Below are 26,616 nucleotides of genomic sequence, written 5' to 3' on the forward strand. Positions count from 1 at the left end.
GTAAGTCTCTATGAAATAGTTATTCAGTCTCCAATATAAGGAGATTAATTTTTTAGATTTATTTTTTAGAGCGTTTTTTTTATTGCAATGCGTAATAACAAACATAGCAATAGCAAATCATCATTCACTGGAGTCTTCTAGTCAAATGGTTCCTGGCAGGGGTTTTACACTGGGGAGAAGCTTCTGGCAGACTAATCAAAGTAAATGCCTGACAGACAAATCAAAGCATCTACTAATCTTTTTCTAGATTTACCGTGGTGGCTACTCTTAATTCGTCAGAAAGCATTGATTGGCAAACTTCCAGGAGACCATGAGGTTTGCAAAATAACAAAGATTGCAGTGATTCCACTTTCTGAAACAGAACCTCAGGATCTGGAATTAGAGGTATGACTATCTTAAATGAATTTTGACTTCCCCTCCCCCCCCTTCTGCTTCAGTGAAATTTAAATGTGAAATATAATAGTTAAACACATACCTCATCTCTTTCCTGGTGTATGCAGACATATTGAACATTTTGTGCTTTTTAAATACCGTTTTTTGATTAAAGGTTTTTGTTTTTTTAAATAGAAATCACAAGTTCTGCTGGGGAGGGAAATTACAATCAAATCATATCCAAATTTCATAAAAACCCTTGAAAATACCACACAAGAACAAAATTTTATTAGTGTAATTGAGCAACATATCATTTGAGAACAGAACTGAATCCACTGGAATCATCTAAAGGGACAAAGCTGTAGACTAGGACAGGAACCTTCGGGTTTTTGCTTTTAAAAAAAAAGCTCTCCTAATTACCTCAATGACTAGGATGGTAAGACTTTCAGTAAATCTTAGTACTCTAAGATGATATACACTGTGGTTAGTAGACTGTTGGGAGAACAGTTCTGTCTTCGGGCCTCGGGCTTCTTTTTTTGAGTGTGTGTGGCGGGGGGCATGATGTCGGGGGCCAGGATGACTTGTGATAGTCTCTGTGGTGCCTGTATGACAGCATGAGAACTCTTCCCTGAAGAGGGAAAGAGTAACATGGAATCTTCAGAGCTTTGGTGGAACTCTAAGAGCATGAAGAGCTGCTGAAGCACTGCTTCAGAGTGTGGGCATTAGAACCTCCCAGGGTCTGAGATACCAGAATATGACTTGGAATCTCAGTGTAATACCTTCCTGTTCTTAGTTGTGTAGGCAAGAACATACCGCATGCACTAGGTGCTTCTGTGCCTAGAAACCTGTACAAGAACTCAGATTTGTAGTGCCCTCTCCCAAGTACTTCAACTTGCTTACTCCAGAGGTTATCCCCAAATATCTCTAAGATAGGGCTTCACATGTGTGTTTTTTGGGGGAAGAAGCTGTCATATTTTTGCCCTCTGAATCAGGGGAGAGAGTTGTTTTTTTAAGGGATGCTCTTGCTTCCATCTTGTTTTGGAATCTTAATTCTATAACTTGGCTTCAAGGGAAACCCTTACTTTAAATGTTGCAGATTTTTTTTCCAAAAGAGAATGGATAAAGAAAAAATAATACAAGTGAGTAATAGTAATTTACACTGTAATTTGAGTGGGAAGTTGAGGTGGGGTCTGGATACTCAAGTCATGTCAAATTGAGGCAGACATTCTCACAATCACAGGAGAAAATGCCTTTTATAAAAAGAGGGAGAAATACGCTATAGATAGAAACCTGCATGTTCCCCCTGTATTTCAGAGTGTCTCCCCTAGGCTTGTGGACATCACAGTCTTGCTCTTGCAGACTTTAATTAAAATTTCCTTGAACTTGTTCCTACTTCCTCCCTTGAGTATTGGCTTTAATTCGATATCATTATTTAGCTTTGTAAAAAGCACCATTTTGGGATAAACAAGCCGGAGAAGATTACACAGTCCCCAGATGACACAAAATTTCTGCTGAAGACTCTTACTCAAATTAAGTCAAATGTGTCTGCTCCAAATAAAAAGAAGGTAAAGCTTTCTACTCTTTTCATGTTTTTTTCAAAATGTTTAGTTGATAATTCAAAGGTTGTGGTGGATGATCAAATGGAGTACTAAGACCTAAAAAGAGAACTAGTGAAAAACTGCAGAATGTGCAACTACTCTGTATTGAAGTTCAATTTAATTTGTGATTATTTAACCGTTGCTCTTCTATGACTTTTCATTTTGTAATTATAGAACTTTGGCAGAATTACTGATAGAGTGCCTTCTTAGCAGGATTTGCTTCTAGTGGGATTCTAAACTTCTACAAATTGCTCTGCATAAGCATCTCTTACCGTATAGAATTGAAGGCTCAATTTGGTGCACGGTTCTTCAGAGAACACCATACAATCTTGTCAAAACACTTCTTACACAACAATGGCTTGGATTTGAAAGTCCAAACAATACTACAATTAGAACAGGCAGATGCAGTATTTCACAGAAACTCTTGAGACTGAAACTTCTGGAGCTTACATTCAAGTAGTATGTTTCAGGGCCTGACTGCTCTGAATGCCCATATTGCTAAAAGTAATGGCATGGTATTTCTGAAAATGCTGGCCCTTGTGTTTATCTCTGCTAGGAATTTTAAGATCCTGCTCCTCAATGAGAAAATGTTTGTCCTACAAGGTTAGAAATGGCATTTAGCAAATACGGCTGGAGTCTTTTTTCAATCAAAGAGGAAGACATAAGAAAGCCATTACTTCTCTTTCAGATTAAAGAAAGCAAGGAAAAAGAGAAGCTGGAGAAGAGATTATTGGAGGAGTTGTTCAAAATGTTCATGGACTCAGACTCCTTTTATTACAGCCTGACCTATGACCTAACAAATTCTGTGCAGAGGCAGAGTGCGTGTGAGAAAACTAACTTACCACTGTGGCGAAAAGTAAGTGTGTGTGTGGTGTGGTGTTTCCCCCCCCACCTTTTGGGAGATGTGCTGTTCAGTAATGTATTTTGTGCAGTCCAAACTTGACTGGTCACATTCTCTGCTGGTATAATCTACAGTAACTGAAGATCTTGCCCTGTAACCAGCTTCAGTGCAAGGAGATGAAACAGAAGTCTCCAGCAGCATGTCTTGAACTGAGTTGTTATATTCAAAAGTAGCAAACACTAGACTTGTATGTACAGTTGTAGTGAATAACACTGGCGTCATTACCAAAGATATTGCCAAACCTTACTTAAAATGTTGCAAAACCTGCCCTTTTTGTTTTAAACAGGTTGATGACAGATTCTTTTGGAACAAGCACATGATTGAAGATCTCATCAGCATTGAGGTGAGTCTTATTTCTAACAATAATGTGTATGACGAGAACCATTCTTTAGTTTTAGTTGAAATGTTTACTTAAGGCCTCATAGAAGTTTACTTAAAAACCTGCTTGGCAGACAGGTCAGGATCAGAGCTGTGCCTTCTGAAGCTGTGCAGCTGGCATTACCTTCTTCCTCCAGCCAGCCTTCCAGCAGCCTTCTGGTTAGCCTGTGATCATTGCTAATGAATGCACATCAAATGAATTTAAAATCTTGTTACAATAAAGCAATGCAGAAATAACTTGATGTGTGGTATGTTTGTGCTGATTTCTGAAGGTAAACTTAAGATGTATTTATCTGTGAAATGGATTATCCTTGGACAGAGCTGATTATTTGATAAGGAGGAGGAGCCAGAAAACAAAAACTTTGAATTCCAAAATTTTCTTGAGACAAGATTTTTGTCTTCCTAAGTAGAGAATACTGTTTTTCACCTTGAACAGAGTAGCTGATCAATGTAACAGTAGCGTAGAACAAGTCATGCTGAACCGCTGTTCAGAGTAGTAGATAAAGCATTTTTCTAGCTAACGGGCACTAAAAAAACATAGAGCAACCACTCTTTTTCTCAATATATAATCTCACTTCATTTTAAATTAACCTCCTAGGTAAAGGACTGAGTTACTAACTACTGTATGCCAGTTTAGGTCAAGTCTTAGGTTCTTTTAAAGATGGCAGCGGACATCTTGCCTTATGCCCTGCATCTCTCTTTCATTAATAATTTTATATACTGTAATGCTTATGGAGTCAGAGCAGGGTAAACCTAGATGCTCTGTGAAAGTTTGCGTATAATGCAGGAGTTTAACTAGTTGTATTTTTCATGTTATAAGATATAAATGGTTAACTTTGAATTAGTATGGAAGTTGGATCTAAATTCTGTTTAAGAAATTGAGGTTTTAAGGTGACAAAGCACTAATGTGCAGAGCTGTGAACCAGTTGGCTTGGTACTAAGTTGTCCCTTATAAAGCTTATGTTAATATGTTTTGCTGAAAACAGGCTAACAACATTACACTTAAATTTTTATCTATCTGCCTATACAAATGTAATATGCTGTACATCCACATAGAGGCTGTAAAACTGCCTTAAAGCAGAAACTAGATAATAAATTACCAATGTTTGCTGCTTTGCCTGAACTGACTATCTTTGTCTTTGACATGAGAAGTTACTACTTGAAGCTTTTAATGTGTTTTAAACATCAGATATAACATTGTAGGAAAACTCCCTTTGGGGAAAGGGGAAAAGAAGCTTTTAAATACTGTAGGGTTCTCTTCTATCCTTAGATAGCTGGGAGTAGAGGAGGGCTTTTTGCCTTGCTTTGTTTCAGCTTGCTTCATCTCCACAGAAAAATCTCAAGTTGCTTTCTCTTTCTTCCTCCTGATTTAAAAGCCCTATGACTAACGGAGGAAAAATGCTGGTACCTCTTACAGAAATAAGACAAGGATATGGCAAAAATTTCTTAAAACATGAAAAGCATGCGAAGCAACTGTTCATAAACATGAGAAATGGCAGAAATAATTGTAGGTAATGTAGAACCAACAAGAATGTAAATGTGTTTTGTAACCTTCAGAATGCTGAAGTGGACTTCTGGATTATACCCATCATACAAGGATTTGTGCAAATTGAAGAGCTTGTAGTAAACTATAGTGAATCTTCTGATGATGATAAGAGCAGTCCTGAAACTCCTCCTCAGGAATCAACTTGTGTAGATGACGTTCATCCAACATTTCTGGTGGCACTTATTTCACGCCGGAGTCGGCACAGAGCTGGTAGGCAAACATAGTTCAAGGTATTGGGATTGTTCCTGAACACTGGAGAGGGATGTAGAAGATAAAACTTGGAAGAGTGCTGTGTTGTTCAGCAGATGGTCAGCTCTTGTCAAGGTATGTGCTACAGTCTTTCCTGCTTATAGGAGGAAAAGGCCGTAGTGCATACAGCACTTAGCTGTTACTTAGAGTGGTTACTTAAGTGAGTTTCACTAGTCTCCTCTTGGGCACTGAATGTATCTGAGTGTATCAGCTCTGAGATAAAGTTCCATCTTTGCAAAGAACTCCTTGATTAAGACCTTGTGTACAGCTCTGTCCTGATGTATTTCAGTAGGCTTGGGTGGAAGTTAAATTTTCAAAGGTCTTCCTTTGAGGGCTTGACAGCAGCTGAAGACAGACTTGAGAAAAGGGCAGGGTGTGTGTGTGTGTGTGTGCTGGCATCCCAAGAGATGTTTATGTAGGACCAAGGTGTGAAATAAGAACCATGCTTTGGTCTTGCACCTTATTTGACTTATTCTAATAGCAGCAAGGCAAACAAAAATTATTCCCTGTCCTTAGGAGCACAGAAAGAAAGATTGAATCACTTTACGCTTTATTAGGTCCTGTTCAACTCAGACTTTTCAGTCTATCACATTTTTTAATATATTCTCCACTGTGTCCAACTTGTTCCTACACAGTTAGGTTTTTAACATGTCAAAACAAGAAAAAAAACCTGGTGAGTGTACCCTGATATGGGACTGGCCTTTGTACCACAGCTCACTTCAACGCATTTAATTAAGTTCCCAGGAAAATTATTTGTCAGAACAACTCTGAGTAAATATTTGAGAGTTTCACAGTAGTGTCTAGTTTGCAGTATGCCTTATTTATACTAAATTGTTTTACAGGTACAGAAACTGAATTGCAGAGGGCAAATTGCTTATGGATTCCCTCTTACTATTCATGACACTATGCTCATCATTGCTAGTCCAGAGCATAAACTGCGTAGAACTTTCTCCCTTGACACAAAAAGATTGTTTCAGTACACTGATCAAATGTTTTGATGAATAATTATAGGATTCAGTTGTGTGTTTAATGCATTCTGTAATACATAATTTTAGCCAAGAGTTCAAAGTGTTTTCATTTCTGAAATATTGTTGTTAAAAAAAACCCAAACAAAACAACAAATGCACCCCAAAAACCAGAGGAAACACTGATTTGAAAGCCTAAGATAATTCCATGTTAAATACACTGATTCTTTATTTGTCAGGCAGCTTGTTTGTGATTTAGGGGGGAAAAAAAAATCACTGCACTAAATTATCAACATACCCAAGACTTTAAGGAGAGGTATCATGAGATAAAGGAAGACAGCTGCTCTTAAACTTAAGAGAGCAAGAGCCTAGTGTCTGCAAAAGTTGAGATATCAAAAGTAAGGGAGCTGAAGTCTTCTGTGCAATGATATAGTTTGGGTTTTGGTGTAACAGCCACTGTTAATGGCAGGACATAACTAAGGGTGTCTGATGCTTTAGTCTAAAAGCCCCCTTCTGATTAAATGCTGTAAAACTGCTTTGACCTTTTGTGACCCTATAAAGGTCACTATGGATAGGTATTTTACATTCTTTTCACTTTCCTATTTCTAACCTCTTCCTTTCTCTCCCAGAGTCCTTAGCTTGGGCTGTTTGGGTTCAGTTCAAAAGTTTGGTCCAGTGCTACTTCAGGACTTGGAACAGAGTTGTTCCGATTCTGTGGAACTGAATTTCCATGCTATAAACCATGACCTTGAATCTTTCTCCCACCTGTTTTAATTATTTGTTCCCCATCCCTTGCCACCACCTGCATCCTTTCTGAAACAGTGATGTACTCTCCTTTGAGTAAAGGATGTGCAAACCTCCATATGCAAACACTTATCTGTTCTGTTTAATGATCAGATCAGAGATGGCTAGGCAGAAAACTGTGTAGTCAGAAGAGCACTGTCTGTTCTTAATGTGCAGAATTAGTTATACAGGTTAAAACAAGGGGGGGAAGTCTTCTCTTCTGTGGAACGTACGAATCTTGAGCTGCTTGTGGGATCTATTCCTGTAAGAAGTGGAGCATCTGTCAGTAAAAGTGGCCTTTATGTTCATGGCAAATACTGAGCACTGTAGTGAAACTTTCTGCTAAACTTGACAGAACAGGAAGTAAAGTATCCTTTAGGGTGGACTGGATATATCTGACTTTATAGTGCCAGTAGACTGCCTTGCCCTGTCAACTTACTTTCCGCTGCTCTGTAGTATATCAGTAAATAAACTTTATCCGTATAGTCAACATAACTTTTGGGGATTAGACCAGGATAGGAGTGACTCTTACCATTGATAATGGATTTTGGCTAGAACTCTCTTCTTGTGTTACTGTTGTCAAAAATGGTAACAGAAGTTATTAATGTTTAAGACTAATACTTAAATATGAATTTATCATTCTCATTCCTCCTAGGAATGCGGTATAAGCGAAGAGGTGTTGATAAAAATGGAAATGTGGCAAATTATGTTGAGACGGAGCAACTGATTCATGTTCATAACCATACTCTTTCATTTATACAAACAAGAGGCTCTGTGCCTGTTTTCTGGAGCCAAGTTGGCTATAGATATAACCCACGGCCCCGACTGGACAAGAGTAAGTATTTGAGTAGAATACCTAAAGATCAGAGTTCCCTTAGAAACAGGTTCATTGGAATGTTGCTTTACCACTAATCTTTCAGTGGCACTTTCTAAAAGCCACGAATAACAGTAATGGCTTGGCTCTATCTCCTACTCTAATTGCAACTATGCAGAGCTCTGACTACTTGTCCGTTGTAAATTCCAGCAGGTCTTGAATTTCAGTATTTAATGAAGTACCTCTTTTATGTCTAGTCATATTTGTTGCAGTGTTTTCTGGGTTGGGAAGGGAGACAGTTTGGCTTTGTCTTTTGAGAACCTTCTTAGATTGAGGTCTTACAAATATCTCTGTCCACAAAGTTAACTTATGCTGAGGTTCCTTCTGTGTTAAGAACTGCTATTTCAATGTGGGAAAACATAGACATTTGATGTAACACCAGTTTTGTAGTGTACTTTTGTCTTCTCTGAAATTAAGTACTATCTAGTGGGCTTTGTCAGATCGAAATTGCTTCCTTTTCCATTCAAAGATAATGCAATAGCCAAAACATGATGACACTTTGGTAAATCTGGATGCTCGTATGAACTAGGTATTCATAGCCTGAACTTTGTTAAAAGATAGAGGTCGGCAAAATCTTCTCAAGGTTTAGCTTTGTAAAGGAGAAACTTTTCTTGGAAGGAAGCTAGTATGTTCATGATTTTGTATAATCGGACTCCCACTGGACTGGGTTGACTGGCATCGTAGATAATAAGTATGTACTTCTGCAAGTCCAGCTTGTGTGTTGGATTCACATTTCTGTTGGATTCATAGCAGGTCTGGTTTTCTGCCATTGAAGACTATTTTTAGGGCTGAAAATAAAAAACAATCTGCTCTTTCAGAGGGGGCTGTGATGTTGGAAAGTTAAAGGACTGTTTTTTCCCCTGTGTCTTGAGTAAGACCTAGTAAAATAGGCCTTCGAGCTTGCTTAGGAACTTGGGCAAAGCACATAATTTTAAGTTGACAAGCAGTTACTATCCTTGCAAACTTAAGGAAGACGCAGGAACAGATTTGGGTTTCTTGTGATTTTTATACCAAAAAAAACTGGAGATTACTGGAGAGGGATGACTTGTTGCCACATCATGGAAATGGAAACTTAAATAAATTCATAAAGTGAGGAAAATAAAACACCTAGTCCCGTGTGTTGTCCCGTGTCCCCCCCATCCCCCCCCTTTTCCCGATATTTGGAAGCAACACTTGATTAGTTCCAACTGAAGGCTTGTGCTGTGACATCTGTTTATAGAGCTGAGCAGTTCTTTCTTGTTCATCTCCCTTTTTCTTTTTTTTTCTTTTCTAATAGGATTAGTTTCAAAAAATATTGAGGAATTGCATTTAATTTGATAGATTTACAGGTAGGAATTGAGCCTTCGAGGAATCAGTGGTGTCTTGAATCAACTGGATAGCGTTTTTGGTTTTTAGTTACAAGTAGTTTTGTCCCTTAGGAGAACTGGATAACACTTTCAGTATTATCCCCTGTTCTGCATGTCCCCCTTTGCAGTTTGCAAACTGCATTCTTGTACTTCAGTTTGCTTTTTCAAAAGATGCAAGACAAATATAAGCACTCCTCTTTTGGAAGAGGTGTTTATGTGAGTGTGTGGTGCATACGTGGAAGGATTAAACAGGTTTATTAAAAGTTAATTCTTTTGTCCAATCTGCTCTGCACAAAAAGCAAAATTTTAAGAATGGTGTTTCCTGTACACTATAGTAGTAAACAACAACGCTGAAGTTGAGCAAATTGATGAAAGACCTTTAAAAGTAATTCTGTACAATGTGTTATGTTGTCTAAGTACTTTAAGTGAAGCTATCTTGGTTTTTTAGTGTATAGATTCGGGCATGATTTAATACTTCAAACAGGAGTTGTTGCTGAACAGGCTGTTTCTGTCTAACACTGCTCTGCCTTGTAGGTGAAAATGAAACAGTGTCCTGTTTTCGTGCACACTTTGAAGAACAGCTGAAAAATTACAAAAAGCAGGTGGGCGCTACATGATAAAATAGTCATCTTATGAAAATGCAGGGGATGATAGTTAATGTTTTCAGTTTGTTTTTCTTGTTGGTGATATGGGTTGTAGTTTTTTAGAAGCTTGTTGACAATTGGAAGTGTGGTGCATAAATAGAATTTTACTAAGTTTTTCAAGTATCCTTGTAAGTAACCTCTAAAAATCAGCAATAACTTACAGAAATGTGTAAGCCCCACTTTTGTGTGCCTGTCCTGTGAATTCATAGCTTCTCTATTAAAATTCAAGTAGGCAGGTAACTGTTGGAGCTTATTTGATCTTGGGTACAATCTAGCAAAGATTGTAACTTCAGCAAGATTACCTACAAATCTCTTTACTCTTGAGCTATTTGTTATTCCATGGTGTATATCTAAGCAAGTTGGGTAGGAGATGACAAGTGTTAAATAATTAAACTTTCGAACAGGTTATTATTAATTTGGTGGATCAGACAGGCAGAGAGAAGATCATTGGAGATGCTTACCTTAAACAAGTTCTTCTGTACAACAATGCAAATCTGACTTACGTTTCATTTGACTTCCATGAGCACTGGTAAGAAACCTTTAAAAAATGTCACTTTGCATCTTTTCTTATTAGCATGAAAGGAGAGTATAATGGAGGAGAAAAGCCATTATTATTTCTACTTCTGCATGAAACACTTATTTTAAATAGGAAGAACACATTTTGTAAGCTAAAGCACTAGAAAAGTTCAGGTTTGGGGAACCAAGCACTGCTGTTTGTTGATCTTGTGTCCCTGACCTGTTAAATATGCAGTTATTTATTAGGCAAAGCTTAGAAATTGTTATGCATTTTAAGCAAGAGAGTTTCCTTAAACATGCTATGAATGTAAAGCTGTGGCTGACCTGCTTTTCAAACTATGGAGTATTCTGCTCTTAATTCTTTACTACAAGCCACTCTTCCGTTTCTCTTGTTTCTGTATCTGTAAACATACGATGGGTTCTTTCCGGACCCTGGTGCTGTTTTTCCATTATAAAATACACTGGATTTTATTTTAATCCAGTATAAATAGTTGCTGTTTTCATGACTCCACTCTGATGTTGGGACGGTCTAGTGCAGTGTTCACACGCCCAAGCATGTGATCTGTCACACAAACGTGTATTTCTCATGCTTCGCTCAAGCAGCCTGCATTTGTGTACGAAAATGGGGTCTAAAAACTGTTTTAATCTTCATCTCCTAACTTAATCTAGGGATTGCATCTGGCCTGGGAAAGCATTACTGACTGAATAAGTATGTCATTAGTAGATATTATCTGAGAGAGGGAGGGAAAAACCCCTCAAAATAGTAATGGTCTTTGAGACTTTTTTCTGTAGGACCGTTGACATCCTGAATTGATTTGATACTCACTCTTTTGTTTAAACTAGCTTTCATTTTTGTTTGTTTGCTTTTCTCCTAAGAACTGCTGTGTTGACCAGGTCTGTTTCTCTTTGCACTGTGAGCACAAGTGAATAGAGAACAATACTGAAAACAACCTGGCAGGGTGGGGGGAAGAGGGGATGATGTGTCTGTAGGGGTTTTTTCTGTAGAATTGCTGGTAAAGCAGGGCAGGCTATCCCAATTCAAATCTATAGTCGTTACTTTTGTTGAGAATGTGCCTAAAATGAGAACAGAATGTTGCACATGCCTGAATAGCTGCACACTTGTTCTTCCTTATGGAAGCAGCATTCAAGAAAGCAAATTCTTGAGAGTTTAAAGATCTGAATCTCTTGCATTGGATGTAGATATTGATCTGTACTTTAAAATAGTTCTGAATATTGGCTGCTATTTAAAGTTTATTGCAGGAGAGAATGTGTGTGTCTCCCACTTAGCCAAAACACTATCTTTTGTTAACATTACAAATAATATGAAATAATGAAGTAAAGAAAAATCACTACTCTAGTTCAAACTGACTTCTGTGAAATTCTGTATTTTAGCCGAGGAATGAAGTTTGAAAATGTTCAAACACTGACTGATGCCATTCATGATATTATTCTTGACATGAAGTGGTGCTGGTAGGTACTTAACTGTTTTTAGACTAATATGAGATATTTGTAGGAAAAAATAAAACAGTACATATTCAGAGGCCTTGATTTTTGTCATAACTGGTATGTTTTATATTCTTCTTAGTGCCCAGCTTGTACATCAGAGTTTTTGTGTTCTGAAGCATTGTTGTTCTACATACGTAACAGCAAACCTGTTTCCTGCCTAAGGCTTACTGCATTTAACACTTTTAGGGTTTCTTATATTTAATGTGAAACACTTCATATTTGACCCACAAACCCTAGAACGCCAAGCTTACTATTGAAAACAGTAGGCATGTTTGACCTTTAGTTTGTACTGATGAAAATTCATGTGTTTTGGTAATGAGTATAGCTGCAGTTGTCAATCAATTACTGTATGTTGTTCAATGTAGTTTGTGAGCGAGATGTTACTGTCATTGTTGGCTTCTATGTTTTTGAAATTAAATGCCTTTTCTCTTGAAAGCTCGTATTATATATGTATGAATTAAATTCAACATCTGATTACGTATCGAGTTTGACCCCAATAGGATGTATGTTAGATATCTGGCCTAGACTAAAGAGGAGGATAATAGGTGGGAACACAAGTAGTTAATTCTGAGTGGGGTGTGGCTGGGGTGATGAGTGCAACTATAAATAATACTCCATGTGTAAAATTTTCTACTGTTTGTAGAAGCTGATAAATTACACTGGATTTTAAGTGTCTCAGTATGCTTTTGCTCTATTTTTCTGTTGAAAGGGTTGACCAAGCTGGTGTGATTTGTAAACAGGAAGGAATTTTTCGAGTTAACTGCATGGACTGTCTGGATCGTACCAATGTCGTGCAGGCTGCTATTGCAAGAGTGGTCATGGAACAGCAGGCATGTATAACTAATGTACTTCAAGTATTGAGTACCTCAGAACTTAATTGTTTTTCACAGGGAAATCTGTGTGTTTGAAAAATGCTAAACGAACCTCTACTGAAAAGGATCTTTGTGAACTACTTGAAGAGCTATGAAGCTCAAAGTAGTATGTACAACTAAAGTAATTTGAAATCATTCTAAAACAGTGATGCCTAGTGTCCTCATTCAGAGAGGAAATGACTGTCTGTCCACATCCTGGAGAGGATTCTCTTGTTTTGATTAAGTCATTTTAATTTGAGTCATGCAGTAATACGAAGTTTAAAAACAAAACACCCCCCTCCAATAAATCCCTCCCCCAAATGAGATGTTAAAGGACTGAAATCTAACTAGAAGTTGGATGCTATTTTAGCTGCTTATGAAGTGAAATACTGTGGTGCAGCAGGTAGGGAGATCAGTTGTCTCTTCTGTGTGTAGAGGAATAATTAATTCATGATGTAAATATCCCAGATAGCTGACTGCTATGCTCTGGAATAGTCCTTCCTGTATAGAGAAGGCATTTCCATGCAGACTGAGAGTCCTTCCTTTAGTCTTCCTCCTCTTTGCCCTGCCCCCCATTTGCTTTTTGATATAGAAGCTCAGTGATGATAGTGGCTGGAAAGCTGCCTGGCAGAGAAGGACCTGGGGGTGTTGGTCGGCAGCCGGCTGAATATGAGCCAGCAGTGTGCCCAGGTGGCCAAGAAGGCCAATAGCATCCTGGCTTGTATCAGGAATAGTGTGGCCAGCAGGACTAGGGCAGTGATCGTGCCCCTGTACTCAGCACTGGTGAGGCCGCACCTCGAATGCTGTGTTCAGTGTTGGGCCCCTCACTCCAAGAGAGACATTGAGGGGCTGGAGCGTGTCCAGAGAAGGGCAACGGAGCTGGGGAAGGGTCTGGAGCACAAGGCTGATGGGGAGCGGCTGAGGGAACTGGGGTTGTTTAGCCTGGGGAAAAGGAGGCTGAGGGGAGACCTTATGGCTCTCTACAGCTCCCTAAAAGGAGGTTGTAGAGAGGTGGGGTCGGTCTCTTCTCCCAGGTAACAAGTGATAGGAGGACAGGAAATGGCCTCAAGTTGCGCCAGGGGAGGTTTAGACTGGATATTAGGAAATTTTACTTCACTGAAAGGGTTATCAAGCATTGGAACAGGCTGCCCAGGGAAGTGGTTGAGTCCCCATCCCTGGAAGTATTTAAAAGACGTTTGGATGAGGTGCTTAGGGACATGGTGTAGTCATGGTCTTGGTAGTGTTAGGTTTACGGTTGAACTCGATCTTAAAGGTCTTTTCCAACCCATACGATTCTGTCATTGTCTTCCCTTGTGAAGACTTAATAGTACTGTAACTGAAACTTTGAAGCCTCAGTTACAGCCCAGCCCAAAATGAACAAACCTTGACTATGCTTAGAGTGAAGGATAAAGGATGAAGTGGGTCCTTCATTAGGATGAAGAATGAATGTCTCTAATCACTGTATCTGGCAGTTCCTGTTTGTCATCTGCTTTTATGAACTCCTGACATAGAGTATTGGGGATGAGGGGTGGGACCAGCAATCCCACAGTCTTTATTTTAGAATAGGATTGCTATATATGTTAACTCTGTGAGTTCAAAGGCAGTCTTTCAAAATCAAGAGTTATATAGCTTGTTGTGAAGAGGACTTCAGTAATTGTTACTATAGTATTAGCTTGTGATGTGCTACATCATTCTTGTATTACAGCTGAAGTACTTCAGAATCAATTTATAACTGAGAAATGCCCTAAGCATTGGAAGGTGACTGACATAAAGTGGAAGATTGAGTGTTACATGTACCTTACCTTTGCCTTGGAACCATAGGACTTGTTTTCTCTCAGCTGGAAACTTGATAGGGTTTTCAAAGTCAATGAACAGACTTGTATCAATTTTCATCTAACTTGCAAAGAGTGCTTGAGCATTTTTTTATTGGTTGTAAATTGAGGTTTGCCTGTGATTTAGTCCAAGCTATCCCTGCAGTTGGCCTAACATTTAGTGACGACATTGCAGTTACGTATGTGCTGCTTTATCAGTTTAGTGTCTGTAGAAAGACTGAAGTTTGTATTGCACCTGAGACTTATCTTGGGAAAACTGAAGTACTGGTTGTTCTGAAGAGTAAGATATCTTGCTTTCAGTATCAGTGTTAAACAGTAACTGTCCAAAATGCACAAGCATTAATAATAAACACAATATATGAAGTTGTTTTAAGATTTTATTTTGAGGGAGGAGGGAGTTTGAAGATGGAGCCACTACATTTGCTTTAGTGTCTAGAAGCAAAAGATTCTTAATCTGGTGTGCTTTTTCTTGTAACTTGAAAGAGATTCCCTTTTTTTTTTTTTTTCAGACCTTTGAGGTCACAAATGCTTTTGCAATAGAAGACATTAACTTGTTTATCCATGTTAAAGTTCTGTGATGTCTGTTCTTTTTGGTAGTTCTCTATAGAAAATAGAAACATTTCCTATATCTTGAGTAATCCAGAATAACTTGTTTTCCTTCAGCTAATTTTTTTGAAGATTGACTCCTACATCCATAATTAATATATTAGTGCTGTACCCAGTGATATGATGTTAACAATGAATTAGTGATTTGGCGCTAACAATTATTTTAATCTGACAAATTAGCAGAATGGGTTCTTTTTTCAGATCATATAAAAGTTAACAATGAAATGCTTGGCAAGTGTTCCCATTTTCTTTATCAAGCTCTGATATTGAGAATGATTTTCATCTTGAACCTTATATTAATGTGTATGTCAAATTCCAGCTCAAAAAACTGGGTGTGATGCCACCAGAACAGCCTTTGCCAGTAAAATGCAATAGGATCTACCAGATAATATGGGCGAACAACGGAGATGCCATAAGCCGGCAGTATGCTGGCACAGCAGCCTTAAAGGTAAAGAGTGAAGAGTGTTACCTGTTCTGATGATGAGTAGTATGTTACGTTACGGGTCTTATGTCCAATGGAGAACTCTTGTATATGTAGCAAAGTTAGCCAAACATTCTGCATGTTTTTGTCTTGAAGACATATGAGGCCTTTCAATAGAATAATATTTTGTATCACACTTAATGTGAATTGGAGAAGACTTGAGTGTTCAGGTGTCCTGTGGCAGTGCTGGCTGTAGTCTAACTTAATTCTGTTAGTTTCATGTTTAGATACAAAGCATAGTTGAGCTAAGAGTTTAAGATCTATATTAAGCATTACCTCTATTTAAATTTAAGCACAGTTATAGTACTTTTAAGCAGTTACAGTACTTCAAAAAATACTCTGAAGGACTGAAGATCAGGATATGTAGGTAGGAGGGTGATATTAATTAGTTATATTTTTTAAAGACTTTTCTTAATTAGTTGTAATGCAGTCTGTCTACCAAGATCAGAAATGGGGCATGAAACTCCCTACTGTTCACTCCTGCTGCTTTGAGAAGAATTGGAGCTACTTTCTGTATGTATAGTCACTGGTGGAACAATTTTAGTATTCCTGGTATTTGGCACTGGCAAAACCTTTACAGTGGAAATGCTTAACACTTCAATCTTTTTAAATCTCTCTACTGAAGTTTGATTAGTCTATTACACTAATCTTTTTAAAAAAATAATAAAAAACAGCCTGACATGCTTGTCTTGATTATAAATATTTTTAACTTTAAATCTGAAGCACAGAACTAGATTTATAGATCTAAATTTTCAGCTATTCTGCTTGAAGATTTCTCTACTTTCTGTTGAGGTTCATGGATTAAATTTATTCGCAGTTTGTGATATTTCTTTTAATTTGAAAGTGAAACACTTAATGTTCTTCATAGGAATTGGCATGGCTTTTAGAACTGCTCTGTGCCAATGTTCAGTGTCTCTGCAAATAGAATCCTCTAATAAAGTGTAACTACCCAAACTGCTTTTTATTCAAATTCTAAGCCTTCTGTGGCCTAGAAACTTTCTTTTGTTTCTGAGCTTGTGAGGATATGTACTATTTTCCTTCAGTATGTTATGCTTGTCTTGTTTTGGTAGCAGAAGCAGAGAAGGTGAAAACCATTTTTCAGTAAGTTCCAGTCTTCTTCATTGCTCCAGTAGTGTTCCTTTTTACATTAAAGGCCAAAAAATAAGGGGTTTTATTGAGGTATTCAAGCATCCCAGTGACTGATGTTTTGAAAGTTCTGCTTTAATGTTAGCTGGCATATATGTCCAGATTACTGTTTTCCATTAGGACTTTAGATAGAATCGTAGGTCTGTCAAAAGCATAAGATTCTCTTCAGAGTCAAACAATGCCATGAGAAGTAGATGCTCTTTGAAAACCAGTATTTTCAACTTCTGTATGAAATAATTACTTGAAGATAATTTCTGAGTTGTCATCTACTCAGTTCTGAATTTCGGAATGCCAAAGCTTTTGAGCCGAGACTGCTACTTCAGCGTTGCATATGTGCATGTTTCTCATGTTCTTTGTAACAGGGGGACTTCACAAGGACTGGTGAAAGAAAGCTGGCAGGTGTAATGAAGGATGGAGTTAATTCTGCAAACAGATACTACTTGAATCGTTTCAGGGATGCTTATAGGCAAGCAGTCATAGGTAAGAATACAATTTCAACTAAGCTGAACTATGGCATTTAGAAGAGTTTATTAAAATCATCTTGGCTTTATCTTTCTGGCCGATTTTTTACGAAGCTTAAGAGCACCTTCAGTGTATGTAATGTTCATGTCTGTGTAGTGGACACCGTATGGAACAGTCATTCTCTGTTTGAATATTAACACTCAATTCAGAGGGATGACATGCAGTGTAACTCGTTGTAGAATTTGCTTCTAACTTCATTTTAGCATTAACTGTCTTGTCACATCTCTTTTAGACAAAGTTAAATTTATGTAGTAAGTGTTTCTTAAAATGATGAGTTAACTCTTGCTCTTCACTGAAAGAAAATGGTATTACACCTATGGAATTTTCAGTTTCAGGCAGCACTCTATTCAGAAAGAATAACCATTTTTCAAGAGTATCTTCAAATATGAAACATTTGGAAGGAATTTGCAAAGTAATCAACAGACTATTGCTGTATGTCACTTTTAACTGTTGGTTTCTTGTTTGATATTTTGTGGGTTTTCTTTAGATTTGATGCAGGGTATCCCTGTAACAGAAGATCTTTACTCCATATTTACAAAAGAGAAAGAGCATGAAGCCCTGCACAAGGAGAACCTGAGAAGCCATCAGGAATTGATCAGCCAGCTGTTGCAGAGCTACATGAAACTGCTCTTACCTGATGATGAAAAATTCCATGGAGGATGGGCACTTATTGACTGTGATCCAAGGTTTGTTGAATAAAGTCATAACTGATGAGCTGCTACTATGACACATCTGTTAATTACTACTGATGTTAAATGATTTTGTTAGCTGATGTGTTAACAGAATACAAGTGGACAGTTTTGTAGAATGAGAAGAGTCCCTGAAGGGATTGAATACTTGTAATTGTAAAAGGAAAGATTCTCTAAACATGGGCTTTCCCAAAGTGCCATAAAAATGGTGCACGCTGGAGTTACCTTTGAGACATCACCTGGAAATGCATGCATTCGGTTAATATTGCCAAAATGTGGTAGGCACCATGAAGAGAACTTCTAACCACCCTTAGTTCTAGAAGGAGCTGTTTGAGGAGCTGTTGTTCCTTAACTGCTTTATAGGGAAAGTGTAACTTGACTTCAAAGCCATATCTCAATTCTTGTGTAATGAGTCAGTAGTAGGAAAGCCTAGATTTCTCTTCATGAAAAGTAGTAAGCATAAATTAAGTTCACTGATAAGTCTCCTTGTCAAGTTCAGAGTTCCCCAACTTGTAAAAGAAAAATAGTGGTTAGATCTTCTGCAGGTTAAACCTCAGCATCTAAAAATAGCAAAGCACAATGTTACAGCTATTCAAACCACAGACTCATCACCTTAACTGAGTCTGAGATTTTTCCATTTTTCTGTTAACATTTTTAATAGCTTGTGAGTTTTCTATTTATTTTTGGACCTGCTACTGACCTATTTGAGCTATTCGGTAACTCCAGGTTTGAGAGAGAGTGTGGCTTACACGGATCCACTTATTGTATGGTGAGTCTAATGACACGTCATGTTTTGGCTTGTGAAGTGTCTCGCCTAACTTGGTTTTTCAGTGGCTGTGAAGGGGTAGCAGCATCACACAAGATAACATACCATAATTGAAACCTCTTGTAATGTGCCTTCAATTGTAAAAGACTGTCCCTAAAATACTTGGGATGGGCTACAGCTGTGCAAATAAAGCCTTCTCCCCTGTGTTCTTTCTTCCTCTTCCTTAGTCTCATTGATGCTACTCATAAGGACGTGGATGTTCTGCTGTTACTTTCTAATTCTGCCTACTACGTGGCCTAGTAAGTCACCCCTTTCTCTTACTATGTGTAGTTTATTTCTAGTAGCTTTGTTTTAGATTAGTGGGAAGCATTAAAATCTGATTCTTTTTTTCTAGTTATGATGATGAAATCGATAAGGTGAATCAGTACCAAAGATTAAGTCTTGAAGCTCTGGAAAAAATAGAAATAGGTAAGAATATAGTCACCACATATCTTTCTTGAATGCTCTTAGCAATAGCTTGAGCACTTACCAAAGCATCCGACAAATATATTGAAACAGCAAGCCTCAATATATTGCATATATCCTGTGTAGTCCACCATAGCTAGAAATGTGCTTTCTTGCTGATAACGGATGCCAGAGTTGAGTCTGTGTTCTCTCACAGTCCTGTCTTTTGCTGCTGCTTGAAATAGAAACTTTGATCGCTGGTAAGGTTCTAAAATTTTCCCTTTCAAACTCTTAAAAACCCCTATGGATTCATCAAAACAAATTTCATTATTTGTCAATTGGCAGTAACAGTTTGGTCAGCTTCTATAATGAATCACAGGTTTGTGCATTCAGTGCACTCTTTCTTTGATCCAAATATAGCAGCTGGTTCCAAATTGTACTTTAGATCTGTTTCATAGCTTTTTTAAAACTCTTCTTTCTGAAGGTCTGATAAGAAACATGCTATTATGAAATCACCTTGTTATGCTGATTAACTTATTGACTAAAGAATGTAACATCTACAGGGTAAACCTAGCACTTTCAGCTGAAAGTATTAAAGGTGTGATATCTTTGACTTTACAGATGAAAAAGGTGTTCCAGTTGGAGAGAAGGGAGGGAAATTTTTGTGGGCCCCAGTGTGTGCCTCCCCCCCCGCCCCCCCGTAGAGTTTAATCCTCCATTACACAATGCACAGTGATTTCATTGTCTCCTTACTGTAGCTTTCACTATCTGTGCAATTTCTAACAGTTCAGTGGAAAGGGGTCTCTTGCTTCTGTATCGTGGAGATCCATAATACATCCTGATATACAGAATATATTGAAAGATCTAGACTAAATACCTTATAAAATCAGAAAAAACCCTGTTTAATGAGATTAATACAATGCAGTGCATTGGAGAGTTGAAGTACTTGGTCTAAATCTTGAAACTTACTTTGCTTCCCCTTGGTAAAAATATATTAGCTTTCCCTTTAATCCTTGCAGGAGCATATCCTAAAACACAGGATGTAATAGGTGTAGAATTTTTTCTTCTCTTTGAAAGGGTGATCAGTAATAAACAATCAGGCTGGATTATAATAGACATACACAGAGAGTCTAATTGCTTTTAATAAGTAATCAATTGTTTAGTTATTGTGAAAATCTTTCATTTAAAATATCTATGCTACTCTAACAGAAACATGAAGATTTTTATGCTGAAAAAGATTGTTAATGCTTACATACATGAGTCTTTGCAATATCTCTTTCAGTGTTTGGTTAAAGAAGATTTCTAATCTCCTGGTTTATTTCTCAGGGCCTGAGCCTACTCTCTTTGGCAAACCCAAGTTCTCTTGCATGAGGCTGCATTACAAATACAAAGAAATGAGTGGGTATTTTCACACTCTTAGAGCTGTGGTACGCAACCCAGAAGAAGATGGAAAAGGTTTGTTACGTATATAAAAGTTATATATATAAAAGTGTATTCAGTGTACCAGTGTTTCTCTAGGAAACACTTTTCCCATTGCTCTTAGAATAACTTCTGAAGAAGGATAAATTTTAATTCAGTTATGCGGGGCAGGGAACCAACAAAAAACCCCTGTATGTGACTTCCTGTGTGAACGCTAGAATGTTACTGTTTTAATACAAAGAAAAATAAGTTTCAGATATGGCTTTAAAGCAACACATCTCTCTAGAATTGAGACATTGCCATGTCCAGATCTTTACTGCTCCAAAAGCTGATAAAATGAATTTAAAATTAGCTCCCAAAGAGTGGAAGAAATTGATTTATTTAGTGAAATCAATGTCTAGAAACATTCTTGCTTGTTGTTTAACTAAATTAAATGAACACGAATAAGGGAAAAATGTCACTTCTTACGTGGAGCACTAAGTTTTGTCAACAAGGTTTAGAATAAATATAATTGTTTCTCTTCCTTCCGCAAATGATGAATTGTGGCAGTGATTCACTTACACCCAGTATTTAGGGCTTAAGGAGAGTCCATTCTTTAAGCTTATTCTGTAAGCTTTAATCAGAATTGCAATTTGTAGGGTGCAACTCTTCTGTAGGGTGAAAGAAAAAAAAACCAACCAAGAAAACCAAACTAACTTAATTACATTACAAAAATAAGTCTAAAATTAGATTTGGGAATATGGGATTTTAAGGTTGTTTTTAAGGGTCTGACAGGCTGCTAATTGTATTTCAGACACTCTTCAGTGCATTGCAGAAATGCTGAGAATCACAAAGCAAGCAATGGGATTAGATGTGCCCATTATTGAGAAAAAGCTAGAGAGGTGAGTACTTAAATGATGTGAACCTTCCGTGTCCCACTCTTGCTCCCTTCTCAGTGGCTAACAGTACATGGTAACATCATATATGCGATGTCTAAAAGAAATGTCTATATCTAGCGACTGTGCTAGGAGTTAATTCATCTGTATGCTGCTTCAATGATAACTATGTGCAGGTGCTTATCTAAAAGTATAAGCAAGAATACTATTTTATACATGTGTGCTTATAGACAAGGTACACTACCAAATGTAAATAACATACTGCAAAGCAGATGGTTCATGATTAGCTTGTCAAATTTAATTTTTCCTATCTGAACTTAATGTCTGCTCCTGTAGTGAGAAGACAACCTGTGAAGTGTAAATCTGGCTTGGATTCCAATGCAGTTGAGTGTTTAACAAATCCATAATACATTACAGTGTGAAGAAATGGCTGAAGTTAAACTTCTTCTGAACTCCTAAGTGTTAGTCAGAATGGCACAGAAGTTTTTGTTTTGCAAGCCCATTGAGAGAAAAGGGCACATGAAAGCATAGTTGATAATTGAAAGTACTTACTAGAATTTTTTAGACAGTTTTCTCTAAGTCAATTGTCTACAATTAAATGGAAGTAACCTTTATCTACAAATATTGGTGAGGTGTTAACAGTGAGGAAATCACTTACAAAGGACAATGGAGTAGAAGTAAGAGGGGATGGCGAGCTGAAGTGTAGCACGTTTTACCAGTTCAAGTGCGATCTGTTGCATTATTTTGGGACTGTTCCAATTCAGACCGTAGGAATTACTAGAAAATGTGTAGCACAACTGCAAATTGTCAGGCAAAAACTATTAGGGCACATATTTCAATAACTTTCTTCTGCATTTGATTATTGGACTACTATTGCAGCTGCTTTTCCCAGCTGAGTAGAAAGTGTAGCAAGAAAAAAATCTTGCTTTTTTTACAGGTACTGAAGACTGAATATGTGCTAAATCTGGCTACTGAGTACAGCAGCATACACAGTCAGAGTTACAAATATAGAGAATTCAAATCCAGTTTCATCTAAAACTAAAAATGCCTGCAGAAGCTTGCTTTTCCCCTTGTTTGGCTACCATTCTGTAGCAACCCTCCTTTGTTTTTGTTTTGAATTTGATTAGCTTATATGGGTACAATTATGTAAGGAAAGGATAACATAGTTACTAAAACGTCCATCTCTATTATGGAAATAGACTGGAAGATGGTAAGTACTCGATGTTTATAAATGAGACTGCCTTGATTGTACATTAGAGATTTTTTTCTCTTTCTTCCAGGAAGAGCAGTAAACCTCACGAAGACATCATTGGCATTCGGTCTCAGAACAGAGGGTCCCTGGCTCAAGGCAAGAATTATTTACTGAGCAAGTTCTCATCACTCAATCAAAAAGTGAAACAAACCAAATCCAATGTAAACATTAGCAATCTTCGGAAATTAGGCAGCTTTACCAAACCTGAAGTGAAAGTCAATTTTTTAAAACCAAATTTGAAAGTGAATCTTTGGAAATCAGATAGTAGCCTTGAAACTTTAGAGAATCCAGTGGTAGATACTAAAGTCCGTACTGAATCTGATACAGAAGTATCAGATAATGATTCATTCCACTCAGATGACTTCCTGACTAATTCTAAATCCGATGAGGACAACCAGCTTACTGACTCTCTAGAGAACATAGGGCAGACGGACTACGTGCTGCCTAGCTGTGGTATCATTGCCTCAGCTCCACGGTTGGGCAGTCGGTCCCAGTCTATAAGCAGCACTGAGATGAACATCAGCATTCATGTTCCATCTGAGATCCATGTGTCTCAGGCTAGCCGGTCTGACTGTGAAGACATACCCACACCTTCTGCTGACAATGTGGAGATGGAATTTGCTAAACCTATTGATGTGTACTGCCAGAGGTTTGTGCACGATGCTCAAAACCAGATGTCAGATATTTTGGAGGCTGAGGCTGGTTCTCAAGAGCCCCATCACATAATAAATCAAACCAGCAATAATGCATCTAAGAAGGCAGAAACTAAGGCTGAAGCTATCAGAGACATTCCTTCCAGGCCGTCTAAGTTGGATGTGCAGTCTTCTGAGCCAAATCCTCAGCTCTTAGCTGTTGGTGGGACTGACTTCACTAAATCTTATAAAAGCCCAGGATCTGCATCCGGTAACCTTGAGACAGGACTCCACATGACTCCTTCTCCAGCTGACAGTAGCAGCAGCAGAGCTGTATCTCCTTTTGCTAAAATTCGCAGTTCCATGGTCCAGGTTGCTAACATCACGCAAGCAGGATTGACTCAAGGGATTAATTTTGCTGTGGCAAAGGTCCAGAAGAGCCCTGCAGAACCAGAAGCTATAAACGAAATCAAACAAAAAGAACTGAAAGAAATGTTTACGCAATGCCAGACACGAATAATTCAAATCTAGTTGCTAATTTAGGAAGTGTTCTTCTAGTTGTGGCTTTTAATACAATACTAAAAAAAAAAAAATACATCAGGACTCATTGTGGCATGAACTGCTACTGATTACTGGGATCAATAATATAGATAACTTGTTTACAGGCAGTGAGAGATGCAAATGAATTTGGTTCTGACCAAGCTTCAGAATTCCCTCAGGCAGCTGAGACAAAAGGAACAGTAAACCATATTTAAACAGGTAGCTTAGACACTGGGATTTAATAAGCATGCTCTCTATCTTAAATGTGTTGCACAGTTATTTTTGGAGACTAATTTTGTAGCTCTTCTGACTTATGTAGAAAGTATTTATACTAAAAAGGTGATACTGCACTTCTGTGACCTTACTTACCTTGCACTGCACCAGCAAAATAACTTACAGGTGAATTACATTTTATTGATTTTTGGACTAGTATTTTTACTTGTTTCCATTGAAGTTTTAGATGCAGCTTTCTATGAATTGTGCCTCTACAATGGGAATTGATGCATTTTTGTTGAATTTAATTATGTTAACCAGAAATTAAGATTTCTTTTTGCTGTCCTCCTCTTTCCACACATTCTGGGACACTTTCAGTAAAGATAAAGCATATAGATCCAATCTGAAATATCTACGATCCTGCAGTGCAAATTTAGTTTGTGGATTTTTTTTTCTCACTTCTTTGAGGTGAGGGGAAATGAAGCAAATGTCCTCTAATTGTCTTGCCCATGCTAAAGCTATTCCTATTTCCTTTTTTCCCCCAAATTCCAAACACTGCAATTTGCTCTAATTTTTTTGTCTCTGTGTAAAGCAAGACAAGCCAGATACCTGACCTTCAGGCATTGTGTCCCTCTGTGCTATGATTTTTGTTAACTGTATTCTAACTGTCCAGATGCAAAAGTCCAATAACTTCCAAAACAGAAGGCAGGTGTACTGTTTCATAAAATCAGTGTTGCATTAGAGCTTAGTTGTCAGCACCTAATCAAAACCAAATTCATTACCAACTCAAGCTTTGTGTACTTGCAGGATAAGGCTAAGCATCCACTCATGCTGGGAATTGGATGAAAAACCCCCTTATCTATGTGTGTCAAAAGATTAAATCTATCTAAATTACTCTTTCCCAGAAATGCCTTGCCATGCCATTCTAGTATAGGATATTATCCAACAGCTACTGTAAAGCAGGATCTTACTATGCTGTGGTTTATACCTATAACCACCATGATAGACCCAGTGCCTCCGTGTTCTAGTCCATGTACTGTAGATAGGCTGCACGTGGTGTTCGAAGAAAACAGTGTCATATGGGTAGGGTAGTACAGTGTCTTAGGACTTCTAGTGTGTCTGAAATGTTTATCATCTAACCCTGATGGTCTGAAATGTTGATAAACAAATCTGATTTATTTATTTGTAGTATTAAAGTGATGTGGGTTTGGGTTTTTTGAGTGTCTATACTCGTGGCTGTATTTAAAATTAAACTACTGCTGTATTTTAATGTGAGCAATATACATGAGATATTTTAATAAAAAAAGTGGAATCAAAAGAGGGGTTTTGGCATGTGGTGTTAAGGGATATGGTACTCCAGGGTTCTGGGGTTTTAAGTTTCAAAGATGGGTGGGTTGTCTTGGCTTAAGAGTCCCAGAATGAAGTTGGAAGGGACTGCTCAAGCAGGGCCAACCTGGAGCTGGTTGCCCAGGACCATGTGCAGTTGGCTTTTGAGTATCTCCAAGGACTGAGACTCCACTACTGCTCTGGGCAACCTCTTCTAGTGCTCAGTTGCCCTCACAGTGAAGAAGTGTTTCCTGATGTTCAGAGGGAACCTCCCATGTTTCAGTTTGGGCCTGTGGCCACTTGTGCCATTGCTGGGCACCACTGGAAAGAGCCTGGCTCTGCCCTCTCTGCAGCGTCCCTTCAGGCAGTTACAGACATTAATAAGATCCCCTGTCAGTCAGAGGACACCTGCATGACTGAAGTCCTTTATCCTTCTCTTCTAGCACTGCACTGCTACAGCCCTGGCCTTGGGGGACGGGGGAAAAAAGTTACAGACACATTTATGAGGACAGTCCTTAAAACCTGCCTAAGCCTTGGTACTTGTAAAGGTTCTGGAGGAGGGAGAAGAAATTCCAAGCACTTTCCCATTATTTTGGTAGGAGAAAGAGAAGCTGATCTGTATAAATACATAGTGACTTCTACAGTCTAGAAGAGTCCTGTAGGGCAAGGGTACTAATAGCTATAAAGTCACTCCTATATTTAAAAAAAGTGGCTTAGTCAACAGTCTGAGGTATATCTTCCTGGAACCTACTTCCTGATCTGTAACCACCCTTGTTAAACATATTAGGGGCAGTATGTCCTCTGAAAACCAGCTCAAACTGTACAGCAAGAATAAGATATGTAGAGACCATTCTTACTGCTTAATTGATACTATTCAAACAATGTAAACACACTGCACTATCGGTAATGTAGGAAGAAAGATGTGTTTTGTGTGAGTGAGTACATGAGTATCACCAAATCTCTAGTCAGTTTTTTTTTCTTAAAGTTGTGCCAGAATAAAGCTCATTAGAGAGATTTGAAAAGTTAGTCATGGTCTTCTCTACATACACTAACATTATATTTCATCCTGGAACCTTGTCATGGATAAGGTCAAACCACTTCTGTATACCGTGAGGTAATAATCCCTGTTATGCTGCCCAGTGAGTGCAATGTGCCTTAGCTCATGGCACCAACAGTCCACAGCTCTGAAGTCAGTGTTTCTTTCAGCTGCTGGTTAGCTGAAACCTCTGATCCTCAAAATTCAGCCATTGAAGAATTAGATCACAAACTTATTCCAGAACAGACTGCTGTGTATAAAGGGCTCAGGGTAGAATTTTCTTATTATTAGAGGCAATAAATTTACAC

At 38.0% G+C, this 26,616-nt stretch overlaps 1 protein-coding gene across 2 annotated transcripts in view; it reads left to right on the top strand.

Annotated features, from left to right (window-relative positions):
* The window catches only part of INPP5F (inositol polyphosphate-5-phosphatase F), a 46,751-nt gene extending 22,963 nt beyond the window's left edge, over positions 1-23,788 (top strand). The window contains exons 3-20 of one of the 2 annotated variants that reach the window (XM_072870556.1): positions 248-384; positions 1,809-1,937; positions 2,659-2,826; positions 3,158-3,214; positions 4,807-5,005; positions 7,448-7,627; positions 9,547-9,614; positions 10,061-10,185; positions 11,565-11,642; positions 12,388-12,508; positions 15,287-15,415; positions 16,957-17,074; positions 17,604-17,802; positions 18,799-18,870; positions 18,966-19,039; positions 20,342-20,470; positions 21,228-21,315; positions 22,590-23,788. In XM_072870556.1, coding sequence (XP_072726657.1) covers positions 248-384; positions 1,809-1,937; positions 2,659-2,826; positions 3,158-3,214; positions 4,807-5,005; positions 7,448-7,627; positions 9,547-9,614; positions 10,061-10,185; positions 11,565-11,642; positions 12,388-12,508; positions 15,287-15,415; positions 16,957-17,074; positions 17,604-17,802; positions 18,799-18,870; positions 18,966-19,039; positions 20,342-20,470; positions 21,228-21,315; positions 22,590-23,724 — 3,206 coding nt within the window. In that variant the 3' untranslated portion in view covers positions 23,725-23,788. The remainder of the gene's footprint in view (positions 1-247; positions 385-1,808; positions 1,938-2,658; positions 2,827-3,157; positions 3,215-4,806; positions 5,006-7,447; positions 7,628-9,546; positions 9,615-10,060; positions 10,186-11,564; positions 11,643-12,387; positions 12,509-15,286; positions 15,416-16,956; positions 17,075-17,603; positions 17,803-18,798; positions 18,871-18,965; positions 19,040-20,341; positions 20,471-21,227; positions 21,316-22,589) is intronic. The other variant, XM_072870557.1, reaches the window with a different exon arrangement.
* Positions 23,789-26,616: the final 2,828 nt, after the last annotated feature.

Source organism: Ciconia boyciana, chromosome 8 (assembly GCF_034638445.1).
Source record: "Ciconia boyciana chromosome 8, ASM3463844v1, whole genome shotgun sequence".
In the NCBI taxonomy this organism is placed as follows: Eukaryota; Metazoa; Chordata; class Aves; order Ciconiiformes; family Ciconiidae; genus Ciconia; species Ciconia boyciana.